Source organism: Bos mutus, chromosome 3 (assembly GCF_027580195.1).
Source record: "Bos mutus isolate GX-2022 chromosome 3, NWIPB_WYAK_1.1, whole genome shotgun sequence".
In the NCBI taxonomy this organism is placed as follows: Eukaryota; Metazoa; Chordata; class Mammalia; order Artiodactyla; family Bovidae; genus Bos; species Bos mutus.
The window spans coordinates 107474761-107499702 of NC_091619.1; the positions used below are offsets into that span (position 1 = coordinate 107474761).

The window sequence follows — 24942 nt, forward strand, 5'->3', positions numbered from 1 at the left end:
CCCCCCGCGCCGCCCGCCCACTCCGGCAGCCGCGAGGGGCGGCCGGCAGAGCGACGCGGAGCCCCGCCGGCGCGGACCCCGACGACGCCCCTGCCTGGAGCCCGCGCGCCCCGGGCCGCCCTCGAGGGCCAGGAACGGCGCCCGGCGGCCGCCCCTGCAGGTAAGCGGGAGGAGGCTGCGCGGCTGCCGGGCTTGGGGGCTCCGAGGGCAAGACCCGGCCTACGCTTCTCCCGAAACCGTCGGGGACACCTGGGCCGGCGCCTAGGACTCCGGGGTGAGGACGGGATGGGGGATTCGGCCCGGGGGTCGGCGCTGGCACGAGGGAGCCCCTCCTCCCTTCCTTCCCAGAAGCGGGGGCTCCAGCTTCAGACAGGCCCAGGGTGGAATCCCTGACCATGTGGCTCGGAGCAGTCATTTCACCTCCGGGAGTCTCCCTTCCCACCTGTGAAATGGGATGACAACGCTTCCATCTCAGGGTCAGGAGGGAGCAGGGGCCTTAGAGTCCCCCTGAACCCCTTGTAGACCTCAGGATCTCCTCTCCCCATCTCTCTGCTGGTTCTAGTTAGCTGGCCACCTCCCGGTTTCCCGTTTTTGGTTTTTTTTTTCTGCTTCTGCCCCCAAGTCCCTCCTATTCGGGGTGCCCTAACAGCATCCCCCAAACCGAGACTGGGGTTTTGAAGGCTGTCTCTGCCAGAGGCTCAGCACCTTGCTGCAGCTCAGGTTTGAGACCTGCGGAGGGGTGAGGGGGGCTGGTGCCTGACTCAGAGGAGCTGGGATCTGGGGGCCCCAGAACTGCCTCCCCAGTGTCTGTCCTGGGGCTGGAGACATAGTGACCATAGGATTCCCCTGGGGTTGGTGGGGGGCCGTGGGGAGACACTGTTCAGCCAGAGGAGCCTGGGAGTCATAAGCTTTGAAGGGCAGACCCTCGGAGTTTGCTTGTTGTGTGTGTGCAGTGTGTGAGCCTGTCAGTGTGTGCCTTTGTGGGGTGTGAGGGGGACAGCGAGTGTCTGTCGGTGTGTCATTCGTGTGTGTCAATCAGTGTGTGCTTACGTGAGGTCCTCGGTGTGTGTGAGAACGTGCTAGGCTTTTGACACAGAAATACCACTGACCTCCCTCAGGGGACCCTGGCAACCCGGAAGCCCTTCCTCCTGTTTGCCATCAGCATCTCTTGCTAAGATCTGTGCGCTTGTCTGATGGTAGGGTTCACCTCCTCCTTGGAGCGCCCTTAGTGAAGGCAACCTCCCAGGGAGCTGCCTTGGGTGTCTGGAAGACCTGGGGGCGCTGGAGGGTTAGGGAGTCTGGGGTTCCTCTCAGGGGACTGACGCTCACTGCCCTGAGCAGATGGGGAGCCCTCCGGGAGCCCACTTAGACCTCAGAAGCAGAGATGCAGAGGGCAGCAACTCTGTGCGGGGAGTTGGTGGTCTCGGTCAGTGCATAGCCGTCCCCACTGGCCCCTTGCTGGGTTGGTGAATGCAGACAGGCCCTCAGGCGTGCAATTACCCCAAAACAGTAACGAGGACACACCACAGACATACTCGCAGAGTCACGCACAGCTGCATAGCTACACTCCCTCCCATTGACAGTCACACACATCACACACCAGAACATGCTCTACTGAAACATACACCACGACAGACGCTGCAACAACAGACAGGGCATGTGCACGCACGCACATACGCACGCCCACACGGACTCCTGCAGACACATGGCAGGCCCCACATGGCCCAGCCAGACGCACTCAGACAGGACAGCACACATGCGTGTGCACACACACACAGACACACGCTTTCTCAGTAGGGTCTCTCTCTCCAGTTTCACTCTGTCTATCACAGTGAAAATGAGTTTCCGCTTATTCTCTGGCTCAGAGGAAGAGGAGAGAAAAGTGGAGGTGAATATATCTCCTAGCAAGAAGGGGGCAGGCAGATAGCCAAGAGGGCTGTCAGCCTCAGCACCCCACCTCCTCCCCTGCTCCGGGTCTGAGCCAGACTGAAGGCTGGTTGCCCTACTGGTCCCCTAGCCCACCCCAGGCCCCCCAGTGGCAGGCATGGGGCTCCCCTTGTAGGAGAGTGGGGCCTCAGATGAACCAGTCCCATCTGTGGCCTCAGGCACTTACAGAGGCGCAGCAGCCTCTCATATGGGGTGCAGCTGTGTCTCAGGGTGCCCACTGAGGTACATGGGGGGAGGCACCTTGTAAGCCGAAGTGTGTGTGGAGGGGCCATCAGGAGAGGCAGCGAAGAGGTGACTCTAGCTGGGGCTTTCAGGGAGAAGAACTTTGACAGGTGCAGAGGGAGGAAAGGGTAAATGAGGACATTCCAGTCAGAAGGAACAGCATAGGCCAAGGTGTGGAGGTGGGAAGCTGCAGAGTTCTCTCAGGGGGTGGTGAGTACTTGCCGGCTCGGCTCACAACTCACGGTTCACACAGTGGGGGAGTGAGGTGGAGGGACTGACAGCTACTTTGAGGTCAGATTTCCTAGGACCTTGTTCAGAGAAAGGGTGTGAGCTGCAGAGTGGTGCAAATTGGGGATCACTCTGGTTGCTCTGGGGGGCAAGGAGGCCACTTAGGAGGCTGGACAAGAGTTGAGGAGGAAGATGATAGAGGCTGAGGTGAGTGGTTGCCATGGGGATAAGAGGAAGGTACAGATGGAGAGGAATAAGGAGAGAGACTGGACAAGCCTCAGTGATGCTTGACTGTGGGGGTGAGGAGAGGGTGGGCCAGGAACCGTGCTCTGAATGGCTGTGGTCTGACCCCAGAGGAGGCAGATCAAGGGGAGATGTGGGTTTGAAGCCCAGGGTCTGGTATGCTTAGGTGCAGGGGCCTGACTGTTGAGTATGGCCATGAGTCTGGGGGCTAGTTAGTGTCTGTGAGGCCTGAGTATGTATGTATAGAAGCCTAAGTGGGTGTGTGGGGCCATGTGTGTGCACAAGTGTGCCCAGATATCAGCTAGGGAAGTCCTGGTCCCAGAAAGGGCATTTCAGGCCTGCTGTGTTCTGTGGGCATTTCCAGGGTGGTGGGATGTGGACAGCGGGTCTTAAGTGAAAGCAGCATGTGCAGTGAGGGGAAGAGCTGATCTTGGGACTCAGATGGGGTTACTTTCCATGTGACTCTGAGTAAGGGTCTTCCCATTTCTGTGCTTCAGTTTCCTCATCTATAAAATGGGAACGCTAATGCTGGTCTCCAGGGTCCTTTTGCCTGCAGAGAGGTGAGGAGTAATCCCAGGTCACACATAATCAGGGTGCAGAGCCAAGAACTTTCACCCAGACTTCTGATCAGAGTCTGTTCCACCCCTCTGGTTGGATCCTGGGAAGGGACGGGGGAGGGCCTGGCCCTTCTTCCATTCAGATTCTTGGAAAGTTTTGAACTGAGAGGTGACTGTCCCCATGCAGGCTGAGATTTCTGGCTCTTAGAGGGTAGAAGAAGTGGGTGGCAGAGGGTTACTGCCTCCTGGAGAGAGCCATGCCAGCACTGCTGGCTCATCTCCTGGACGGGATTACAGAGACTCAGAGAGGAACTCGCCTAGGGTCACACAGCAGCCAGTGGAGGAATTGAGCCCCGAGGATGGGACCCTGGGCGCCGGCTTCCCTTCCCTGCAGAGGCTGTGCTCCTCTCACAGGGGCCATCCGGAACCTAGGATGGAGGGGACCTTGTCATCAGAGGTTCTCTAACTTCAATTCTTTCTGTCCCCTTGGGGGAGAGTAACAATAAGAGTTTACTGGGCAGCCACGATGCACCAGGACCTGTGTTTGCATATCTCATGTAGTCCTTATTACTCTGCTGCAAGGCAAAGGGCGGTAGCGCATTTAACAGAGGGAGAAGTGGAGGGCTCAGAGAGGCCCGTAACCTGGCCAAGCGCCCCTCTTCGGAGTGTCAAACTGGGATTTGCTCCTAGGTCCATAAGGATGTACAGCTCATGTTCCTCCCTCGCTGACCTCCCGGGTTCCTGCCCTCTCCCGGGCTCGGTTTGTGGGGGAAGGGAATGGAAACTTAATTGTTTCTCATCTGTCCACCGTGTGCCAGGCACTGTCATACACAAGGTACTTTTTTGAGGGACAGGGAACGTGGGGAGCAGTAATCATGAGAAAGTCAGGCTGGAAGCGCGGCTACGACTGTGAGGGCTGGCATGGTGTTTTCTGATATCTCAGGATGCTCTGTGGACCTGGTGGGCCCCGTCAGGGCAGGTGGTTTCTGGGAGGAAGGGGTCCAGGCCTCGGGTCTCAATTCTGCCATGGCAGTGAGCTTCCCCCTGGGTCTCCATAAGCCCATCCATGAGATGGGCCAGTAATGCCTCCTCGGATCTCCTTGGAGCCTGTGATGAGGAGCAGTGTTGCTTGTGTGTGGGGAAGGGTCCTTTCTCTTCTCCCGAAAGGCCCCAGGAAGCCGACTCTCCAGTCCCCAGCCCCCTGCAGCATCCACTGCCCTCGCTAACCAGGAGCTCTCTCCCGTCTAGCCTGCTTCCCTCCCACCGCGGCGGCTGCTGGCCGCCACTCAGCTCTGCGTGGGCCCTCCAGGCCACGCTCCCTCTGACAGGCGACCACGGCTCAGCTCGTGGCAAACATTCTTTTCATAGTTCCCGGAGCACAGCAAATCCGGCTGCTTAGCCAGGAATGCACAGCCCCCTCCTGCAGCAGCGGCAGGGGCTTGGGCAGCGGAGCCCCTGGGGGTCAGGCAGGAGGGGCTGAGGGGCTGTGGAGGACCCCCCCACCCCCGCCCCAAACCCAACACACGCACGCACGCACGCACGCATGCTGGCCCTCAGCTCCAGGGAGCCGCGAGGCTGCCCTCATCATCTGTGAACTCACTGGGCTTGGGTCCCAATTCTGGCATCATTCACCACGGGCTGGCTGGCAGACCTGGGCGAGTGACTTGTCTCTGAGCCTCCGGTTCTTCATCTGTAAAATAGGGTTTCTAATTTAATCTCACACAGGGCTTTGGGGGAGGCCAATCATGGCGATGGAGACGATGATAATTGCAAACGTATATCAAATGTTCCCTTAATGCCCAGCGCTGGTGGAAGTCGGCTACTTGAAATGACCGCCCTTCATCCGCTCCAGTGCTCGGCGAAGTAGGAATTGCTCCCACGTTCCTGATGAAGAAGCTGAGGCACACATGAATGAGGTCACTGCTAGTAAGAGGCAGGGCTGAGAGAGGAATGTGAGCAGCTGGGCTCCAGAGCGGTTCATACCCTGTCATGATTTTTTAAGCAGGACTCTTAGCGGACGGCCAGCTCCCGGTAAGGGCTCAGAAAACAGAGACTTCTTCCATGAGCCCCGCTCTGGGAGGAGTCAACTCTTTGCCTCCTGGCCATCAATCCACACCTCTGTTTGGAAAGTTGGGATGGGGAAGCGGGCCTGGGGCCCTGGCCAGTGTCCTTAGGGAGCTTGAGCTCTCAGAAGATGGTGGGGGACAAGGGGGTGCAGACTGTCCCACCCACCTCTGGTCTGGGATTTAGCTGGAGGCAGGCACTGTGCAAGGAGGCGATGTCGCCAGGGGAGGGGCTCAGGAGATTAGGGAAGGCAGCTGAGAGCGCAGGTTAAGAACAGAGTCCCATTGAAGCGGGCTCAGGCCCTGCCCTGGCACACCCGCCCGCCCCACCTTCCTACTTAGTAGGACTGAGGAGCCTTGGTCAGTTGGAGTGGGCTCCTGAGGCCCGGGATAGGAGCGGCCCACTCTGTTGCCAGCCTTGCTGGTCTCTCTTGCCGTCTGGGTTGAGGCAGCACAGATGAGGGTGGAGAAGTGGGGAGCATTACCGTGGCGGCAGTCTCCAGGAAGCCCAAGTGAACCGGGTTTTGGCCATTTGAGGGCTGGCAAGCCCCAAGGTTCAGATCCTAGCCCTGGTGCTTCACCATGGAGAATGGATGTCACCTCTCTGGGCCTCAACCCTCCTCCTCAAAAAAGCAATAGAATTCCCGCCTTACAGGGTTACAGGAGAGCATGATAAAAACGCCTGGAACATGCCTAGTGCTACGTCTGGTGCATAAAGTATGCTTGGGATTTTTTTTTTTTTTTGCCACACTGTGCATTTCGTGGGATCTTAGTTCCCTGACCGCGGATCGAACCCATGGCACAGCAATGGAAACACAGAGTCCTAAATAATGGACTGACAGGGAATTCCTTATACTTGGGATTTCTAGAGACCATTATTCTTAAGGGCTAATGTGTGAAGGGCATGGAGAGCCAGCTTTAAGCTGTGCTTGGGGTCTCTGATGCTGCTGTTGTTGTGTAGTTGCTAAGTCCTGTCTGACTCTTTGTGACCCCATTTCCTTCACTATCTCCAGAGTCTGCTTAAATTCATGTCATCGGTGATGCTGTCTAACCTTCTTATCCTCTGCCACCCCTTCTCCTTTTGCCTTCAGTCTTTTCCAGTATCAGTCTTTGATTCTGATATTCAAGGCATTTCTCAGGCTGACCTCATCCAGTTCTCATCTCAAACCATCTGTATTTAGAGAGGTCAGGAGCCCAAGCTTTGGCACCAACAGCCTAGGCTTTACTCATCATGAGCTGTGTGACCTTTGACCAATTACTTAACCTCTCTGTCCCTTGGTTTCCCACTCTGTAAAAAGGAAAGACAAAGAACATATACTTCATTGGGTTGGTCTGAGGACTACATGAGACAGTTCACGAGCAGAGAGCCTGGCACACAGTAGGTGCATAATAAGTGTCAGCTATGATTAGTTAGTTCATTTATTTATTTCAATTATGTTTACAACGTTCATGCCTCCATACCCTCACACATGCTGCTACTTTAGCCTGGACTGATTACCTCTCCCCACCACCACCCAGTTAAATCTGTGTTCATCTTTCAAAAGCCCAGATCCAATATAAGTCACTTCCTCTTCCTGAGCCTCACAGTGAGGGTGGGGACTGGGGCCAGAGAAGCCAGGGTCAAGCTGGGCAGTGAGAACCTCCCACCCACGCTCCGTCAGCTAGGCTGGGCCCTCAGAGAGAGCAGCCTCATGACCCACCTCTGGGGTCACGGTGTCAGAGTGGCATGGATGGGGGCAGGGCTCAGCTGAGCTGGAGAGAGGGCCTAGGAGCCGCTGGCTCCGGCAGCTGGCTGCTTGTGCAGGGAGAGGGCTGGGATGTCAGAGTTTCCATGGGAGCGGGCAGAGGCGAGCAAGCAGCTGGGGGAGAGAGTGACGCGGCCGGCAGGCCTCCCTGCCAGGTGGGCTGGCTAGGCATCCCCTCCCCATCCACCCGGGATTCATGTCTGGGCTTGGACTGCGGCCCCAGCTCTGCTGTGTGACCTGGACTAGGGCTTACGACATCAGGTACCATGGTTGATTGAGCCAGAAATGGGGACCTGGCCATCGAGGGCTGTAACCACATCATGTCCCCTGCTGAACAACCATCCATGGCTCCCCATTGCCTCACGGAGAAACGCAAGCATAGCATTTAAGGCTCTCCACTAAATTGGCCCGGCCTTCTCAGCTCCCGCTCATCCTCTCAACCTCATGGCACTCTGGGCCTTCCCTGTGCCTGCCTAGCAGCTCCCTACTGCCTGAGATTCCTTTTCTTACTTTGCCTGCCTGTCAGACTCCTACTCACCCTTCAGGATCCAGCCCCTTCCTACATGAAGTCTTCTAGGGAAACTCAAGGGAGGGCAGTATTCCCTGCTGTGTACTCCCATGGCCCAGAGACCTTGATCAACTGTGTGATGGCCACTTGTCTGATGCCTCGTGCTAGTTCAGGGCAGGGCAGGGCACTGAGCCTAGGAGCCAAGGCCTAGCCTTGGGTTCCGTACCCAGTAGGAGATTCCCCAGATAGAACCCTAGTCTATAGTAGGGACCACCCCAGCCTAGGGTCTGGCAGGGTGTAGGGACTTCTTCAGACTGGACCCTGGCACAGAGAAGGGGATTCCTCAGCCTAGGCCCTAGGACAGGAAGAATCCCAGCAGCTCAGGGCCAGGTCCCCTGTGGGCATTGCTGAGTGTGCATGGAATGAATGAAGTCGGTGGCGGGGCACACATCTTGGCTCCCTGAGCAGAGACTGAGGTTGGGGGCCAGTGTTCCAGCAGGAGCTCCTGGCAAAAAGCCCATGGTAGGCCCTAGGGAGGCTGTGAGTTAGGGCAGGAGGCTTCCCCAGCTCCTGGCATCTTCCTCAGTTTCCCTCTTTCAATTCTCAGGCCTTGTCTCTGCTGGGACCTTCAGAGGCCCCTCCGACCTGAAAGGTAAGCTAGATTTGGGGGCAGGGGTTCTTCAGTATCCCAGGCTGCCTGCGGCCTATGCTTGCTGCCGTCTGCCCTTGCTCCCCCCCAGCTGCCGCGGAAGCCCCTCCCCGACTCAGGGTGTCCTAGCGGGCAGCCCCTCTTGCAGGTGACCTCAGCTCCCTCCGGCCCAACTCGGAAGCAGCTTTTTCTCATTTGTGAACTATTTCGCCCCAGCTCCTTGGCGCGGCCGTGTTTGCTTGGCCTGCCTGGGTGCAGTGGCCTGGCCGGGCTCCCGCCGGGCCCCCTCCCTGCCCAACCCAGCCTCTCCTGTCGACACTGAAGCTGCCGCCACCGCGCAGGGAAGCCGCGAAGGCCTAGGAATCTTGGCAGGCGTGCGGAGGCAGCGGGCGGCGGGTGGCGCTCCGGAAAAGGCTGCAAATGTGAACCAGAAGGCGGTGGGGTGGGGGTGGGGTAGGGGACTGGCGGCTGAGAAGGCGGGGCCCAGCCTAGGGCCTGGGGGTGCCTGGGTCTGGTGGCCCTCCAATGTCCGGTCTCGCTCAAAAGCTCAAGGCCTCTTCTGGGAAGTGAGCAATGGCACCAGCTGAGGCCTGAGCCCCTGGCGAGGAAGGGCTCGTCCCCTGGCTACCTGCCTGAGGATACACGGCTGCCCTGGCTCCTGTCTGCTGCCCAGCTTCTTCTGGTTCATCTGCCCCCACCTGGCTGTTCCTACCTCCCTGGACACTCTGTTGCCCCCCAAGATGCTCCTCCCCAGGGTAGTAGTGGGCTGGCTAGCCTCAGAGATGAGCAGAGATTGGTGGCCTGGGAAGTGGGCCTAGTCGCCTTCAGGGAGGGAGGTCAGCCCAAGCCCCCTCCAGCAGAGAGCTGAGAAGGACTCTGGAAGAGCCACCAAGGAAAAGGGACCCTATGAGAAGCCATCTTGCAGGCTGGCAGGAGGTTGGAGGTGGGGTTGTCAGAGGCCAGGAGTTAGAGCACCTAGGCTGCAGACTGTACTGAGCACCTACTATATGCTGAGCCCCAGCTAAGGATAAGATGGGTGTTGGGGGAGACAGGCCCTGGAGGAGGAGCTGTTCTGCCTGAGGGAGGCAGGGAAGGCTGCTTGGAGGAGGAGGCATTTAACTGGGTCTTAAATGAGGAATGACATGTTTGCCTGGAGAAAGAAAATGGTAACCCACTCCAGTATTCTTGCTTGGGAAATCCCATGGACAGAAGAGCCTGGCAGGCTACAGTCCATGGGGTTACAAGAGTCGGACATGAATTAGTGACCAAAACCACCACCACCTAGAGGAGAAAGAAAGAAAGGGCAATTCACACAAACAGGATTGTGCAGGCAAAGGTGGGCAGTGGGTACAGGGAAACATCAAGAAGTTTGGGGTGTCTGGATTCAGGATGCTGGTGCTCCTCTCACCCCTAAACATAGGTGATTTCCCTAAGGGTGAGCCCATGGCCCTCATCCAGGCTGCAGCAACACCACCAATGAAGCCCTATTTTTATCTCCAGCCTATATCGCTCCCTCTTAAGTTTCAGACCCACAGGTTCTCTGCCTCTTAGATATAATCCATCCTAGAAGCCCCTCAGTCTTCTTTGTCCACTCAATTTGGAGTATTCCACCATCTCTTGCCTTTATGGGCATGTTGAACTCTGATCTGTCCTTAAAACCTCCTTCCAATGCTGTTTTGCAAGTTGAGGTCCCCTGTGGTCTAAGGTCCTCACTTGCAGGGGTGAGGGGTGTTGGGACTCTTGGTGGAACTGAAACTTGATTGTATAGACAAGGTGGGCAGAGGCGACACTCCTGTCCTGCCATCAGTCTGGATGATAGGGTGTTCTCCAGGCAGCCCTGTCCCAGCCTAGCCTCCTCCCTCCATCCCCCAACTCTCAGATTCCAGGTAGCTCTTTAGCTTCGAAACAGTCTTCATGCTTGCACATCTAAATTTGAGAGGTTCAGAGTCTCAGTGACCTGCAGGACAGTGAGGTCATGGGGACTGAACCCCGCAAGTCTCCACCCAGACCTTGTGGGGCTGCTCAGGGATCATCTAGGGAGGTCAGCCCCAGACCTGACGTTAGCATTAAGGCCACAAATGCTCGCCTTCTGGAGGCTCCCATCAAGTGACCAGCAGCTAGGGATTTCAGAGCCTGGAACTCTAACAGGATCTGGGTATAAGGCACGAGAGAGCAGAGGAAGACAAACAGGGTGGGCAAATGGGATGGTGACAGAGACAGGAGAGAGACCTACCAGGAGATGCCTCAGATACACAGGAAGATGAGGATCTGGATTCAGAGACACAGACGTGGCGGAAGGGTCACAGGTGGGCATGTCAATCACCCACATGGTTCCCACAACAAGCTGGTTCCCAAACATGACTCTTAGACCTGGAGTGTGTCTCCTTACCAGCTGTGGTCTCATGGGTTTGCCAACCTCACTATGATCTTGCCATCCTCTCTGCTTTCTTTATCCGCATTACCACTGAGTCTAAAGTACAGTCAGCCCTCTGTATCTGCACGTTCCACGTCCATTCTCAAATCTGGCCAACTGTGAATCAAAAATACTTGAAAGCCAATTCCCAAAATTTCCAAAAAGCAAAATTTAAGTTTACCTTGTGTCCCAGCAACTACTTACATAGCATTTACATTGTATTCGGTATTATAAATGGTTTAAAGTATATGTGAGGATGTGCATAGGTTATATGCAGATACCACACCATTTTATATAAAAGACTCGAGCATTCATAGATTGTGGTATCCACGGGGGGTCTTGGAACCAATCACCCGTGGATGCAGAGGGACGACTATATACCTTCTCCAGTAAGCCACATGAACTGCAGAATAACATGGGATTTATCACTTTGGTACTAGGGAGTCATTGGAGAATCCAGAGCGGGGAGGGCCATGGCAGAGCTGTGCCAAAGTCTGGTTCACATACAGGCAGCATTAGCATCACCTGGGTGGTTGTTAGAGCTGCAGATGCTGGGCCCTGCTCCACACTTACTGAATCAGGATCCCTGAGGGTATGGGCTAGGAGCCTGTGTTTTTAAAATCGTGTGATGCACACTAAAGTTTGAGAAGCACTGTTGGAGTATCTATAGGATGTTCTGAGGAAGACAGAGAAGCTGAGGTTGAGGGGTGGGAGAGAACAGTTTTGATAATCCAGGTGAGGATCTGGCAATTTAACAAACCTTTACTAAATGGCTGGAATGTGCCCGGCTCTGGGCTGTGTGTTGGGAGAATACAAGGTCTGTATTAGGACAGAGAGAATGGGGGAGGAGGGGAAGGAAGAGAAGTGAGAGAAACAGAGGAGACAGTCTGCAAGATTGGATTGGGGGTTTGGGGGCGAAGGAACAGGGCTGTCATGTACAGTTGTGCAGGTCGGTTACTGTTCAAGGACACTGCAGAAAGTCAATGAGGAAAGCCCGAGTTGGCTGGACAGAAGTTGGCCTTTCCTACTTGTGCTAAGGCAGTGTATAGGCTAGAGAGATTCCACATAAGGAAGGAAGGGTCAGAAGTGTGAGGAGTGATGTCCTAATTTCTGGCCTGGGCACCAGGGAGTTGGGAAGAAGCACGTAATAGGGAAGAAGATAATGACAGCAGTTTGGGTGGAGGTATCTGAGGGACAGCCAGGAGAAAATGCTTGGCTCATAGTTGAACTCAAGAGTCTGGGGCTCAGGGGAGTGGTAGCTGGAAACAGACATGGGAGTCCCTGGTGCTGGGATTGGAACTGTGGGAGCTGGGGAGAGCTAGAAACTGTAGGAGAAACATCCAGAGAGAAGAGAAGAGGTCTGAGCCAGCTCCTTGGGGTCAAGCCTGGGTCTGCAAAGTGGGCAGAGGGAAGGAGCAGAGAAGAATCTGAGGAGGAGCCTTTCCAGGAAGGAGGAAAGCAGGGTCACAAGGCGGGAGGCAGTGCTGGTGAGAAGGAAACACACGAGGTGAGAGGGTGAGGGGTAGAGAGAGTTCTTTCAAGAAGCTTGGCTGAGAAGGGCTGGAGAAAGATGAGGCTGACCGGGGGCAGGGGAGAGGCCTGTATAGACTGGGATGCAGAGGCTGGGACTGGGGGAGGCACCCACAGACAGTGAGCCCCCCAACCCAGCCCTGAGGAAGAGGTGTGGAGGGGCTGGGGGGACCTTGAGTAGGAGACAGGACCCCTTTCATCTGAGACTCAGGAAAGGGGGATGGGAAAGGGTTCCTGATTTCTGCAAGCTGGGAGAGAGGTGGGGGATGGGGGGCTCAGGAACCCTGGAGAAGTGTGGAGTCGCGGCGGGGGGTGGGGTGGGTGGGCATCATGCCCAGTGGGTGAGGAGGGCAGTTCCTCTGCTTCTTTCCAAGATCCATAACTCCGTCCTTGGCCTGAGCAGGCTGTGTGACCCCTAGTCAGCAGCATCTCAGGAGCAGTCAGAGAAAAGGCTGAGAAGCCCAGATAATTGACTTTTAGGGAACTTCACAAGGTCCTGGCTTTTGGCAGCAAGTCACCTGAGGTTTTCAAAGGTTGGCGGAGATGTTGCTTTGCAGCAGGAGGCACTAAGGTTAGACTGAAGGGAGGACTCTCTGGCCATCAGGGTAGCAGAACAGGGCAGCATGAAGGGGCCGATGGCTTAGACCATGTCAGTTAACCCTTTCACAAATGAAGACACTGAGGTTCAGAGAGGTTAAGTTACTTGCCTGAGACCACACAGCTGGAAAGTAGCTGTGCTGGAATGAGAGTTCAGGGGCAGTCAGAATGTAAAGGGCCTTAGGGCCCCCCACCCCGCCCAGGGCTGGGCCCCTGATAGGGAGAGCCTGATGCTGCTCACCTGTTGAAGTGGTAGAGACTGGGCTTAGAGAGAGAGAAAGAGGGACCGAGAGACATGGGTCAGGGCCAGAGACCCAGGAAGAGAACAGAGCGCGGCCGGGCCGGTGGGGAGACAGGAGCAAGCGGGACAGCCGATCCCGCAGAAATGTCTCCACAACAGGAAGCGTCTCATAACATACCTGTGGTTTGGCCAGGCCCGGGGCTGCCTGAGCTCCCCGCGGCTCCCTCAGCTGCAGCCGCCCTTCTGGGGTAGGGGGCTTGGAGCAGCAGGAGCCTGCGCAGAGCTGCGTTCCATCCACCCACCGGGGGCGAAGGGAGGCGGGGGTCGGCCAGGGCCGCACTGGCCACACCCCTGCACGCTCCGCCGGGAACCTGCGCCCCGCGCTCAGGCCCCCCTTTGCATCGCGACCTCTGAGAGCTCACGTGTGCAGTGGGATGGGGAGGGGGCAGGCCCTTAAATTCCACAAGATCACCTGCCCCCCACCCCCCCACCCCCAGGCTGCTGATCGTCTCTGGGACGGGACCGTTGGAGAGAGGACTGGTGGGAGGGGTCACATTGCTAAGGCCCCTCTGCTCCTGAAGCCCTGTCCAGGGAGAGAAGGGTCTGTATTCATGCCGCTTCTTCCTGCTGGGGTCTATTCTCTTTTCCCCTCTCATTGGTCTGAAGGACCCTGGAACCCTACCCGCTCCCAGCCAACCTCCTCTGCCGCCCCCGGAGGAGGCCCAGGCTGCCACAAAACGCTGACTTGGACAAAATGCTGTTTTACGGGGATTTGTTGAAAAGGGGGGAAATCCCCGTTAAGGACTTGCAGCTGTCCAAACACCGCGTCTACCCTGCTGCCGCCACCGCTCCATCCCCTGAATCAGCGTCTTCTTCTGCATCCCACCTCCTGCCCCTGTCAGCCCCGCCCCTTCCCGGTCGCCTCGGCTCCTGCCTTCCTTCCTAAGAGGTTACCAGAGAGGGTGACGGTCTGCCCAAGGTCACACAGCCCAGCCAGGCTTGAGCCTCAGAGCTCTCGCCAACCAGTTCCATGAGGGGAGACCAGGAGCAAGCAAGCAAGTGGATCGGCTGTTCCTCCTTGTGTGCCCCTATTCCCCGAGCGGGCAGCTCTTAGCTGAAGTTTCTTGATCGAGGCCACGTGAATGTCCCACCTGTTTCTTTTCTAGCTGACACATAAGCCCCTCTGAGGGGCTGAAGAAGGGGCTTCCAGGGCCGTGTGACACTGATCTGCGCAAGGTCTGAGTGTTATTCGTGTGATCTTTAAATCTGACAGCAAATTGAGTTCATCATCCATTAATCTCTGTGCCAGCCAAGTCCTGGGCTGGGCATGGAGGGGAGGGGAGGAGCGGGGAGAGAAGAGAAACGCCAAAGAGGGAGACGAAGCTGTGAGGGGGCCCTACGGGTGTCAGTGGGGCCCAGGGAGGCATCCAGTAGGCTTCCCGGCGTCTAAGAATGAAGAGGAGCAGGAGGTGGGGACGCAGTAGGGGGAACCGAGGGAAGGAACACGTGCAGCGGCCAGAAAGCCTGGGGAGCCTGCGGCAGGGGCAGGCGGGGTTGGGGGCGGCGAGAAAGGGATGACCGTGAACAGGAGGCAGGGGCGCCCAGGCACCCTCGGCTCTGCTGGTGGCTGGCATGGGGGGCAGTCCCTCCCACCTGGGCAGCCATGTGGCACCATGCCCGGGCCATCGTTTTGCAGCCCCCTTCTCCTGTGATATGTACACTTCCACTCCCAGTTCCTCTCTCCCCCCGCCCCCCGCCGCCGCCCCCAACCTGGACTGGCATGGCCGCCTCCCCTTTAAGAGCTGGAGTAAGTTTTCCCTCCTCAAACCCACAGGCAGCTTGGAGTTGGAAAAGAGCTTCCCTTTCTCAGTCTGTTTGCCTCTGTCTAGCTTGTGCTCTCTGGCACGTTCTCCCTGGAGGCAGTCTGTCCCAGCAGTTAAGAGCTCAGGTTCTTAACAGACTTCCGCTCAGACCCTGGCTGCCAGGGGGCGGCGCCTCACTCCCGCTTGTCTCCAGCTTCAGACGCCTCGTCTATAGGAAGAGGAGGCACCATAGCCCTTCTTTCCCGGGGATCCGGTGGGAATTACATCAATCGCGAACTGTGACGCAGCACTTAGGCGGTGCCCCAGAGAAGGTGTGAGCTGTCATTCTCACTCAGACACGCCTCGCTCCAGAGGAAACACCTGCTCCGGGGTCCCGCCCCACCTCCATGGAGCAGGAGGTGCCAGGATGGGGCAAGTTCAGGGAGCCACGGGGACGTAGGGCGGGGATGCTTCCTGGAGACCCGCCTTGCCAAGAAGGAGTGAGAAGTGGGGAGCTGGCAGGGGGCCCTGCTTGGGCTCCTGCCTGAACTGGGGGGGGGGGGCCTTCCTCTGATGCCCTGTGCCCCTCTACAGTTCTCTCCATCCCAGACACCCTCCCAGCTGAGTCTCCATCAGCCCCCGCCTCCGTGAGGCCTCACCCAGCACGGGAAGAGGACCAAGGCTCCCCAGTAGTAGTAACAGTAGTAATAGTAGCAGTGTTAGTCGCTCAGTCGTGTCTGGCTCTTTGAGACCCCATGGACTATAGCTCTCCAGGCTTCTCTGTCCATGAGATTCACCAGGCAAGAATACTGGAGTGGGTTGCCATTCGCTTCTCCAGAGCATCTTTCTGACCCAGGGATCGAACCCAGCTCTCCTGCCTTGTAGGCAGATCCTTTACCTTATGAGCTACAGGGAAGTCCTCCCTGGAGCCAGGGCTGTCTTGAGTCCTCCTGTGGGGGTGCCGTGATTTCGGCCTCTGGCCCATTCAGACCAGAACTGCTCACTCCCCTCCTCCTGCTTCCTACTGCAAGGTCTGCCCTTCTGCCCAACCCCCTGCTCCCCTTCCAGGCAGAACATTCTAGCTCTGTGATATATGAGGATCCCGCATTCCCCCAGCTCAGGTGGCCAGGGCAGGAGGGTCTTTATCCCGCTCTCAAGAGGCCTCATGGTACGGTGGTTAGCGGCTGGGGCTTAAGAGTCAGATTGCCTGGGTTTAGGCTCTGACCGCACTCCAGGTGCCTCACCTGTAAAACAGGGCTGATGAGCCTTGCAGGGCTGAATGTGGATAGAAAGTCAAACTTTGGGGCAGTGCCTGGCCAGAGCCTCGTCAGCAGTTAACTGAGGGCCAGGCCTACACAATAGGAGGCCTAGAACCAGTCATGGTGCAGACAGAGCAGGTGGCCTGCATTGAGGGCAGGTGTTCTGGGCAAGATTCTTAGTCTAAGCTTCAGTTTCTATATCTATAAAATAGGGGACAGTAATTGTATGAGCTGGTCGGAGGTCATTGAGAGGGTTAGTGATGTGAAACCAGGGAGCCCTTAGGTGGCAGGTGTTAATATTACGCTTGGGCTCAGGGAGGCTGAAGACCTGCCCAAGGTGACAGGGAGGTTGATGGCAGAGCTGGGTTGGCAGCTTCACCATCCTGCCCCAAAGCCCCACGTTCATTCCTGCAAAGCCCACATGATACTGAGTTTGGAAGAATACTGCATTGCAGCTTCAGACAGCCCCAGGTGTATCCCTGGATGTGCACAGCCCACCGCCACACCTTCCTGCAGCCACACACAGGTGTGGAGAGCCCCTGGGTGGAGTGAGAGGAGCCCAGAGCAGGGATGCCAGGGCAAGTGGGACCTTTCTGGGGTGTGTGAAATGTCAGGCTAGTCCCCTATGCAGATATTGATGGGTACCCGCCCTGGGGTACCAACTCTGATCATCACAGCAATCCTGAGAAGCAAGTTGTTAGCCTAGCTTGAAAAGAAAATTCTTTTTTTTTTTTTTGCCACATCTCCAGGCTTGCGAGATCTTAGTACCCCAAACAGGGATCAAAACTGGACCCCCAGCACTGGAAACTCAAGAGTCCTAACCACTGGACCAACAGGAAATCTCCTAGCCTAGCTTTTAATTATTATTATTATTTTTTTTTTCCCCACACCTTGCAGCATGCAGAACTTCCCTGATCAGGGATCAAACCTGTGCCCCCTGCAGTGGAAGCACAGAATCTCACCCACTGGACACCAAGGAAGTCCTAGTCTAGTTTTTTAAAAAGAACTTAATTGAGATACAGTTCACATAGCATGCAATTGGCTTATTTAAAATATAAGAATCCAGAGGTTTTTAAGGTACTCAGAATTATGCAGCCATCATCACAATCAGTTTAGGACGTTTTCATCACCCCTAATAGAAACCGTGTGTGTCTGTTATTCACCCAGTCATGTCTGACTCTTTGCCACCCCATGGACTATTGCCTGCCAGGCTCCTCTGTCCGTGGAATTCTCCAGGCAAGAATACTGGAATGCATAGCCATTCCCTTCTCCAGGGGATCTTTCTGACCCAGGGATGGAACCTGGGACTTCTGCATTCCAGGCAAATTCTTTACCGTCTGAGCCACCGGGGTTCCCAATAGAAACCCTGTGATTAATAATCACTCCCCTTGTCTACCTGCCCCAGCCCTAGGCAACCACTCATCTAACTACTTTCTGTCTGTAAAGATTTACCTATTGCAAACCCATCCTACAAATAGAGTTATATGATTTTGTGCCTGGCTTCTTCAGTTGGTGATGTTTTCAAGATTCATCTGTATTGTGGCATTTATCAGTACTTCACCTCTTTTTGGAGAAGGCAAGGGCAACCCACTCCTGTGTTCTTGCCTGGAGAATCCCAGGGACGGGGGAGCCTGGTGGTCTGCCGTCTATGGGGTCGCACAGAGTCAGACACAACTGAAGCGACTTAGCAGCAGCAGCAGCACCTCTTTTTATTGCCGAGTAATATTCCATATCCTGAATATTCCACACCATCCATTCATCAGTTGATGTACATCTATTGTTTCTACTTTCTGGCTGTTATGAATAATGCCAGTATGAACATTCATGTACACGTTTCAGTGTGGACATGTTATTCCATTTTACAGATGAGGAAACTGAGTTCACAGAGTGGACATCGCTTGCTCAGGCTCCCTTACCTGGTGAATGGAGGATTTAGGCTGGCTATCCAAATCTGGAGCCTGTTTTTCTTCCTAACTCAGTCCTTGTTCTCAGAGCTGAGCTGAATGCTGAGACAGGGCTAGGTCAGGACACTGGAGTGAGGGGTTAACTCTGTAGAGGAAGGAGTGACAGCTTCCCTGGGTCTTGAAGGACGAGTGAGGGGAAGAACACTGCAGGCAGAGGAACAGCAGGTGCAAAGGCCCGGAAGTGTGAGGCTGCCTGGTGACTGGGGCAAAGGTATGGTGGAGGGGAGCAGCAGAGAAAGAGGCAATAGATGGTAGAGTTGGAGACAGAGATATTGATTCAGTGATTAGAACACCACATTGGGAACCAAGGACTTTTACAAAAATTATTGTTTATAATTTTTTTAAACTTTTCTTTTGTATTGGGGTGTGCATGTAAGTCGCTTCAGTCGTGTCTGAGTCTTTGCGACCCTGTGGACTGTAGCCCACCAGGCTCCTCTGTCCATGGGATTCTCCCTGCAAGAATAGTGGAGTGGGTTGCCATGCCCTCCTCCAGGGGATCTTTCCGACCCAGGGATGGAACCTGTGTCTCTTATCTCTCCTGCATTGGCAGGCAGGTACTTTACCACTAGCGCCACCTGGGAAGTATTGGGGTATAGTCGGTTAACAAAATGTGATAGTTTCACATGAACAGCGAGGGGACTCATACATATGCATGTGAAGTGAAAGTCAGTCGTGTCCATGGAATTCTCCAGGCCAGAATACAGGAGTGGGTACCTTTCCCTTCTCCAGGGGATCTTCCCAACCCAGGGATCGAACCCAGGTCTCTAGCATTGCGGGCAGATTCTTTACCAGCTGAGCTGTAAGGGAAGCCCATACATATATGGGAAGTCATACATATATATGTAATTAATTAATGGCCTCGAGGCTTGCGGGATCTTAGTTCCCCAACCAGGGATCGAACCTGGGCCACTGGCCGTGAGAGCCTTGAGTCCTAACCACTGGATAGCCAGGGAATTCCCACAAAGGACTCGATCCAGAAGATGGTGGGGAACCCCAGAAAAGCCTTGACTTAATGTGAGGTCAGACAGACCTTAGGCAAATCCCAGTGCTGCTTCCTAGAGACTTTTGCTTTAGTTTTGTCATCTGGAAAATGCAGATGACAGTAACAATACCTCGTTAAAGTGCTGGGAGGATTAAGTGAGCTCCCATGCTGGAGAGCTTAGCCTCATGCCTGGCAGAGAGCCAGTCCAGCACGTGGTAGTGGGTGTGTAATCATCAAACAGTGTCTGGCAGGGCTGTGCCAAGGTTAGAGGTGCTCTGGAAGGGCATCTGGCTGCCAAGTGAATGGTTTGGGAGGCTGTTGTCCAGGAACCTCACCCCCACCCCTGCCTGTACAGAGAGCTATGGGCAGGGTTAGGAGAGGTTTAGTAGTAACTTCTGCAGACTCTGAGACTTTGAGAATTGCTTGTGAATAATAACTAAATTTTCATCTTTTTTGTGAGCTCCTGGGCCTGGTGCCAAACCACCCATGAGCTGGCTTGACGGCCTCTCTCCTTCCTCCCCGCAGCACGCCCGCGGACGCCATGCAGGGGGCTCTGACGCCCCTGTCTTCGCTGCCACCACCTCTGCTGCTGCTGCTGCTGCTGGGGTGCGGGCCGAGGGCGGCCGCCAGCGGTGGGGCCGCTGGGGCCGCGGGCTACCCGCCGGCGCAGTACGTGCAGCCCATGCACAAAGGCCCCGTGGGGCCGCCCTTCCGCGAGGGCAAGGGCCAGTACCTGGGTGAGCACCGCCCGCCCCGCCTCGGCCCGTCCTCACCCCCAGCTCCCTGTCTCCTGACCTCCACCGGCTCTTCCCAGGCCCCTCACAGCCACAGCCCGTCCATCCCACCAAAGACCTTCCCATCTCCACTTGCTTCTTGATGCGGGTCCAGGGCCTCCCACCCCAAGAGCGCCCGGAAGTGGGGTGGAGCTGGCTGGCGGAGGTGGTCTTTGGGTAGGGGAGGGGCGGGAAGGTTTGTGGGGAAATAGGAAGGGTTGGCGCCGATTGGCTCTAAGGAGGGCTGCTGGTGCCACCTGGTGGCCATTCCACCACAGTTCCGCAGGGATGAGAGGCTGCTGGGGAAGGGAGGCCCAGCCTGGGTAGGTTGGGAACCAGGAGTCCTGGCTGTGGCTACCCTGCAGCTCCCAAGACCGCCACCAGACCACCCCTAAATTGCGTCTTTCATGAGAGAAGGGAGGGAGGACCAGGGTGGTCTTCATGAGCAGGTACAGAACCCTAGCTTCTCAAGTTGTACCCCATGCTGGCTAGGGAGTGGGAAGATAGGTCCCCTGGCCCCACTGGCCAGGCCCCTGACTGCCTCTTTTCTTTTTCTCTCTCAGAAATGCCTCTACCACTGTTGCCGATGGACCTGAAAGGAGAGCCTGGACCCCCTGGAAAGCCTGGGCCACGGGGTCCCCCCGGCCCTCCTGGCTTCCCAGGAAAACCAGGCACCGGAAAACCTGGGCTCCACGGGCAACCTGGCCCCGCCGGCCCCCCTGGCTTCTCCCGGATGGGCAAGGCTGGTCCCCCAGGGCTCCCAGGCAAGGTTGGACCACCAGGGCAGCCGGGGCTTCGGGGGGAGCCAGGAATTCGAGGGGACCAGGGCCTCCGGGGGCCCCCAGGGCCCCCTGGCCTCCCTGGGCCCTCAGGCATTGCTGTTCCTGGAAAACCAGGCCCCCAGGGGGTGCCCGGGCCCCCAGGATTTGGGGGGGAGCCAGGACCCCAGGGAGAGCCTGGGCCCCCAGGTGATCGAGGCCTCAAAGGTGAAAATGGAGTGGGCCAGCCAGGGCTACCTGGAGCCCCAGGGCAGGGGGGTGCCCCGGGGCCCCCAGGTCTCCCAGGCCCGGCTGGTTTAGGCAAACCAGGGTTGGATGGGCTTCCTGGGGCCCCTGGAGATAAGGGTGACACTGGGCCTCCTGGGGTGCCAGGACCTAGGGGGGAGCCTGGGGCTCTGGGCCCAAAGGGGCCCCCTGGGGTGGATGGGGTGGGGGCACCAGGGTCAGCAGGGTTGCCAGGGCCACAGGGCCCACCAGGAGCCAAAGGGGAACCAGGGACCCGGGGCCCCCCTGGCCTGATAGGCCCTACTGGTTATGGGATGCCAGGCCTGCCAGGTCCCAAGGGGGACAGGGGCCCAGCTGGGGTCCCAGGGCTCTTGGGGGACAGGGGCGAGCCAGGTGAGGATGGGGAGCCAGGGGAACAGGGCCCACAGGGCCTTGGGGGGCCCCCTGGACTTCCAGGGTCTGCAGGGCTCCCTGGCAGACGTGGGGTCCCTGGGCCTAAGGGGGAGACAGGGCCTATAGGACCCCCAGGAGTGCCTGGCATTCGGGGTGACCAAGGGCCTAGTGGCCTGGCTGGGAAACCTGGGCTCCCAGGAGAGAGGGGGCTTCCAGGGGCTCATGGACCTCCTGGACCGACTGGGCCCAAAGGTGAGCCAGGTTTCACGGGCCGCCCTGGAGGACCAGGGGCGGCAGGAGCCCTGGGGCAGAAGGGTGACTTGGGGCTCCCTGGACAGCCCGGCCTGAGGGGCCCTTCAGGAATCCCGGGACTCCAGGGTCCAGCTGGCCCTATCGGGCCCCAGGGTCTGCCAGGCCTGAAGGGTGAACCAGGCCTGCCGGGGCCCCCTGGAGAGGGGAAAGTGGGGGAACCTGGCATGGCTGGGCCGACAGGGCCTCCCGGGGTGCCAGGTTCCCCAGGACTCACGGGCCCTCCTGGGCCTCCTGGCCCCCCCGGCCCTCCCGGAGCCCCGGGGGCCTTTGACGAGACTGGCATCGCCGGCTTGCAGCTGCCCAACGGTGGCGTGGAGGGAGCTGTGCTGGGCAAGGGGGTGAAGCCCCAGTTGGGGCTAGGGGAGCTGTCGGCCCATGCCACGCCCGCCTTCACCGCTGTGCTCACCTCGCCCTTCCCCGCCTCGGGCATGCCCGTCAAATTTGACCGGACTCTCTACAACGGCCACAGTGGCTACAACCCGGCCACGGGCATCTTCACCTGCCCCGTGGGCGGGGTCTACTACTTCGCCTACCACGTGCATGTCAAGGGCACCAACGTGTGGGTGGCCCTCTACAAGAACAACGTGCCGGCCACGTACACCTACGACGAGTACAAGAAGGGCTACCTGGACCAGGCGTCTGGCGGGGCCGTGCTGCAGCTGCGGCCCAACGACCAGGTCTGGGTGCAGATGCCCTCGGACCAGGCCAATGGCCTCTACTCCACCGAGTACATCCACTCCTCCTTTTCGGGATTCTTGCTGTGTCCCACATAACCCGTGCTGCCCTGGCCTCCTCCTCTTTAGCGGTAGAGAGACCTTCTCACTTACCAAGAACCTCCATTTAAAGAAAAAAACCAAAGACTGAAACAGAGGCGGGCACAAAGGCGGCCGCGGCCTCAGCCTGGGGAGACTGACTTGGATTCTCTCCACGCAGGCTGAGGTTTCTTCCTGGAAGAAGCTGACCTGAGTTCCTCTCCCCCACATGTCTGTGCAGTGGTGGGGGTTGTGCCCCCATTCCTGCCCTGCCTGGCCCCCTGGCAGGGCCCCGGACGTTCGGCCTGGCTGGTGGAGACCCCTGCCCCCTTGAGTCCTGGGCTCTGCCGGGTGGTGAAGGAGGCTGCTTCGCAGCGAGTCAGTGGTGAGAGGGGGCTGAGCAGCCCCCTCCATTCCCCTGGGGAGACATATTCCCAAGCCCTGCCCAGCATGCTGGCCCCCAAAGGGCACCTGCTCAAGGGATGGGGCGTGGCCTCCCTCAGTTCTTGGCTGGGGCTCCTCCAGCAGCCCTGGGACCTCCAGCTGAAGGTGATGGATCTCCCGAAGAGTTTTTGTTTCTCTCCAGGGGAAGGGAGAAGAGGGGGACCGTGGTGGCCAGTGTGGACACCCTGTCAGGACTGCAACCCTAGTGGTGGGGCTGTGGATGCAGGCCTGTCCCCAGTGGGTACGGGTGCGTGACCGCTCCTCCTGGCTCCTAGGCAGTGCCGACCCCCACTCACTGCTCAGACCGCAGCCACGGAGAACAGTGGCTTGTGAGGGGCAGGGGCGTGGGCCTGGCGCAGGATGGCCGTTCTTCACATTCATCTCCATCCCCAAGGCTGCACCCACCAGCTTTGGCTTTGCTCAGCGTGAGGGCAGCCGCCCAGGCCCCTGCGGACCGCCACAGGTGGCACGAGGCAGGGCCGGCAGTCAGTGAGCCTGAGTGTTCCTCCTCTCTCCTTTCACCTGCTGAGGGAGAGCCACTTTACTCAGACAAAACTGTAAGGGGTGCTTGCCAGCCCCACCCCCAGCAGCCCCATGGCCGAGAGCTTCCTGTTCACCCACAGAACAAGGTGCACACGAGCTCGTGGGTGAAGACAGCCGCCCGCTTCTCCTTAATGAGAGCCTGATGGCGGGTGTGCGTCGACTCCAGGGGTTAATCTGCAGGGGCTTCCTCTCCTTCCACTCTCTGGTTCCAATTTCCTGTCCAAAGCAGGATTAGGGCGCAGGAGGCTGAGGCCCTGAGAAGAAGGGTGCCAAGGCCCCTTTGGGATGAGGTGGGTGTTACTGCCGTTTTCCCCAATCAGAGCTCCCCTCTGCAGGAAACAGGCAAGACCTCCTTCCCTTCCCTTGGCCCCTAGTTCAAGCTGAGTGGATACCGCTGAGATGAGGACCCAGCGTGGTGTGCTGCAGCTCTGGCCCTCACCCCGCCTGCCCATGTTGAGGAAGGAGGTTGATCACCGACTTCTGACGTGTTAGGCTGTGGCTCCCTCAGGCCCCTGGGCTGACCTCCTCCCCACCCACAACTTCTCCAAATCAAGCAGACCCTTTGACCACTCGTTTTAACTTTCAAAAGGAGAAAAGAAAACCCAAATCTGCCCAAGTGGCACTTCAAGAGCAGGTTGGGCTAGGGTTCCTGGTGGGTTTCTCATCCATCAGCACCATGGGAACTAAGTCTTAAATCATACCTCATGGGGCCACCTGCTCAGCATCCTTACTGAGTCTGCCATCTGACCTGTTAGGAAGGATTCTGATGGGTGGAAAGGCGCCAGCTCCCAGTGAAGTCCAGGGCCCTGAGGGTACAGGGAACCAAAAAAAAAAAAAGAACAAAGGAGCTGTTTCACAGAACTGAGTTTCTGCCAAGTGTCATTCCTGAAGCCTTTGGGGAGAGGTGGGTGGTGTTTCCAAAATGTTTATGGGACTTTAGTTCCAGGTGCCCACTTAACTGACTAGCTTTGATAAACTGTGTCAGGTTTTAACAATGAAAACTACATCACCTTGTGCATTTTTGTATTCTAATTCCTCATTTTTTTTTTAAAGATTAAGGTTTAAATGTTTTCCATTAGTAATTTCATTTCTAACCTGGTATAGGAGGCTTAGTTCCCTACATACCTATTATGTGCCCTGTGTCACAGGAGATTCGGGAAAAATGCACTTGGTAATCAAAGAAAATGGAACTTCTTTTTGAAAAGAAAAACAATGGTATTGACTGTATTGACACAATCTCAATAAAGCCTGTTGTATAAACAGCAGTGTGCTGAAACTGGCCTTGATGTAGAGGTGTCTTGAGCCTCTGCTTTCATAAAGCACCTGGGGAGTTCTCTGGGACTCTTGTCCCACACCTTCTCAAAGAGCATGCATTCCTCCCCAGCCAGGGGTTCTATCACCCCCGCGTCAAGAAATGCCTGGGCTCTGCACCAAGTAAATGCCAGGAAGCGTTTTAAGAAACCAAAGAAAGGCAGTGGCTGGAGCTGGGGAAGATGGGTCAAACTTCCCTGGAACATTCCTGCAAGCTCTCAGGGGTAGTGGAGCATGACAGCTGGCTCAGGATCCCGGGGGCGAAGTTTCAACATCTGATACACATTATGAATGAAATCAGGGATCTCTGCTCCTGTGGACGAGGCTGGTGCCAGGCCCAAGGCGGAAGGCAGGGCTTGGGGAGCAGTCCTGGGAGAAAGCACATGCCCCACAGCCTGCCACACGCTGGGGATCTGGACCGCAGACCTGAGGCCAGTCCAGGCCCTGAAAAATCCTGGAG

General features: G+C 57.1%; 1 protein-coding gene across 4 annotated transcripts; it reads left to right on the forward strand.

The window, feature by feature from the left end:
* COL8A2 (collagen type VIII alpha 2 chain) lies at positions 1-24443 on the forward strand. 4 transcript variants are annotated; one of them, XM_070368432.1, is made up of 4 exons: positions 1-160; positions 8121-8165; positions 19476-19687; positions 20287-24443. In XM_070368432.1, exons 3-4 carry the CDS (start codon positions 19492-19494, stop codon positions 22203-22205), a joined length of 2115 nt encoding a protein of 704 aa, XP_070224533.1. In that variant the 5' UTR covers positions 1-160; positions 8121-8165; positions 19476-19491; the 3' UTR covers positions 22206-24443. The 4 variants fall into 4 exon arrangements, with proteins under 4 accessions (XP_070224533.1, XP_070224534.1, XP_070224535.1 ...); XM_070368434.1 differs by lacking the exon at positions 1-160 and adding an exon at positions 206-274; XM_070368431.1 differs by lacking the exon at positions 1-160 and adding an exon at positions 7126-7266.
* Positions 24444-24942: the final 499 nt, after the last annotated feature.

Coding starts and splice junctions, on each gene's coding strand:
- COL8A2 (XM_070368431.1), top strand. CDS start 7,202: ATGTCTGGGCTTGGACTGCGGCCCCAGCTCTGCTGTGTGACCTGGACT. Junction 7,267..8,120: donor ACTAGGGCTTACGACATCAG/GTACCATGGTTG, acceptor TTCAATTCTCAG/GCCTTGTCTCTGCTGGGACC. Junction 8,166..19,475: donor AGGCCCCTCCGACCTGAAAG/GTAAGCTAGATT, acceptor TCCTCCCCGCAG/CACGCCCGCGGACGCCATGC.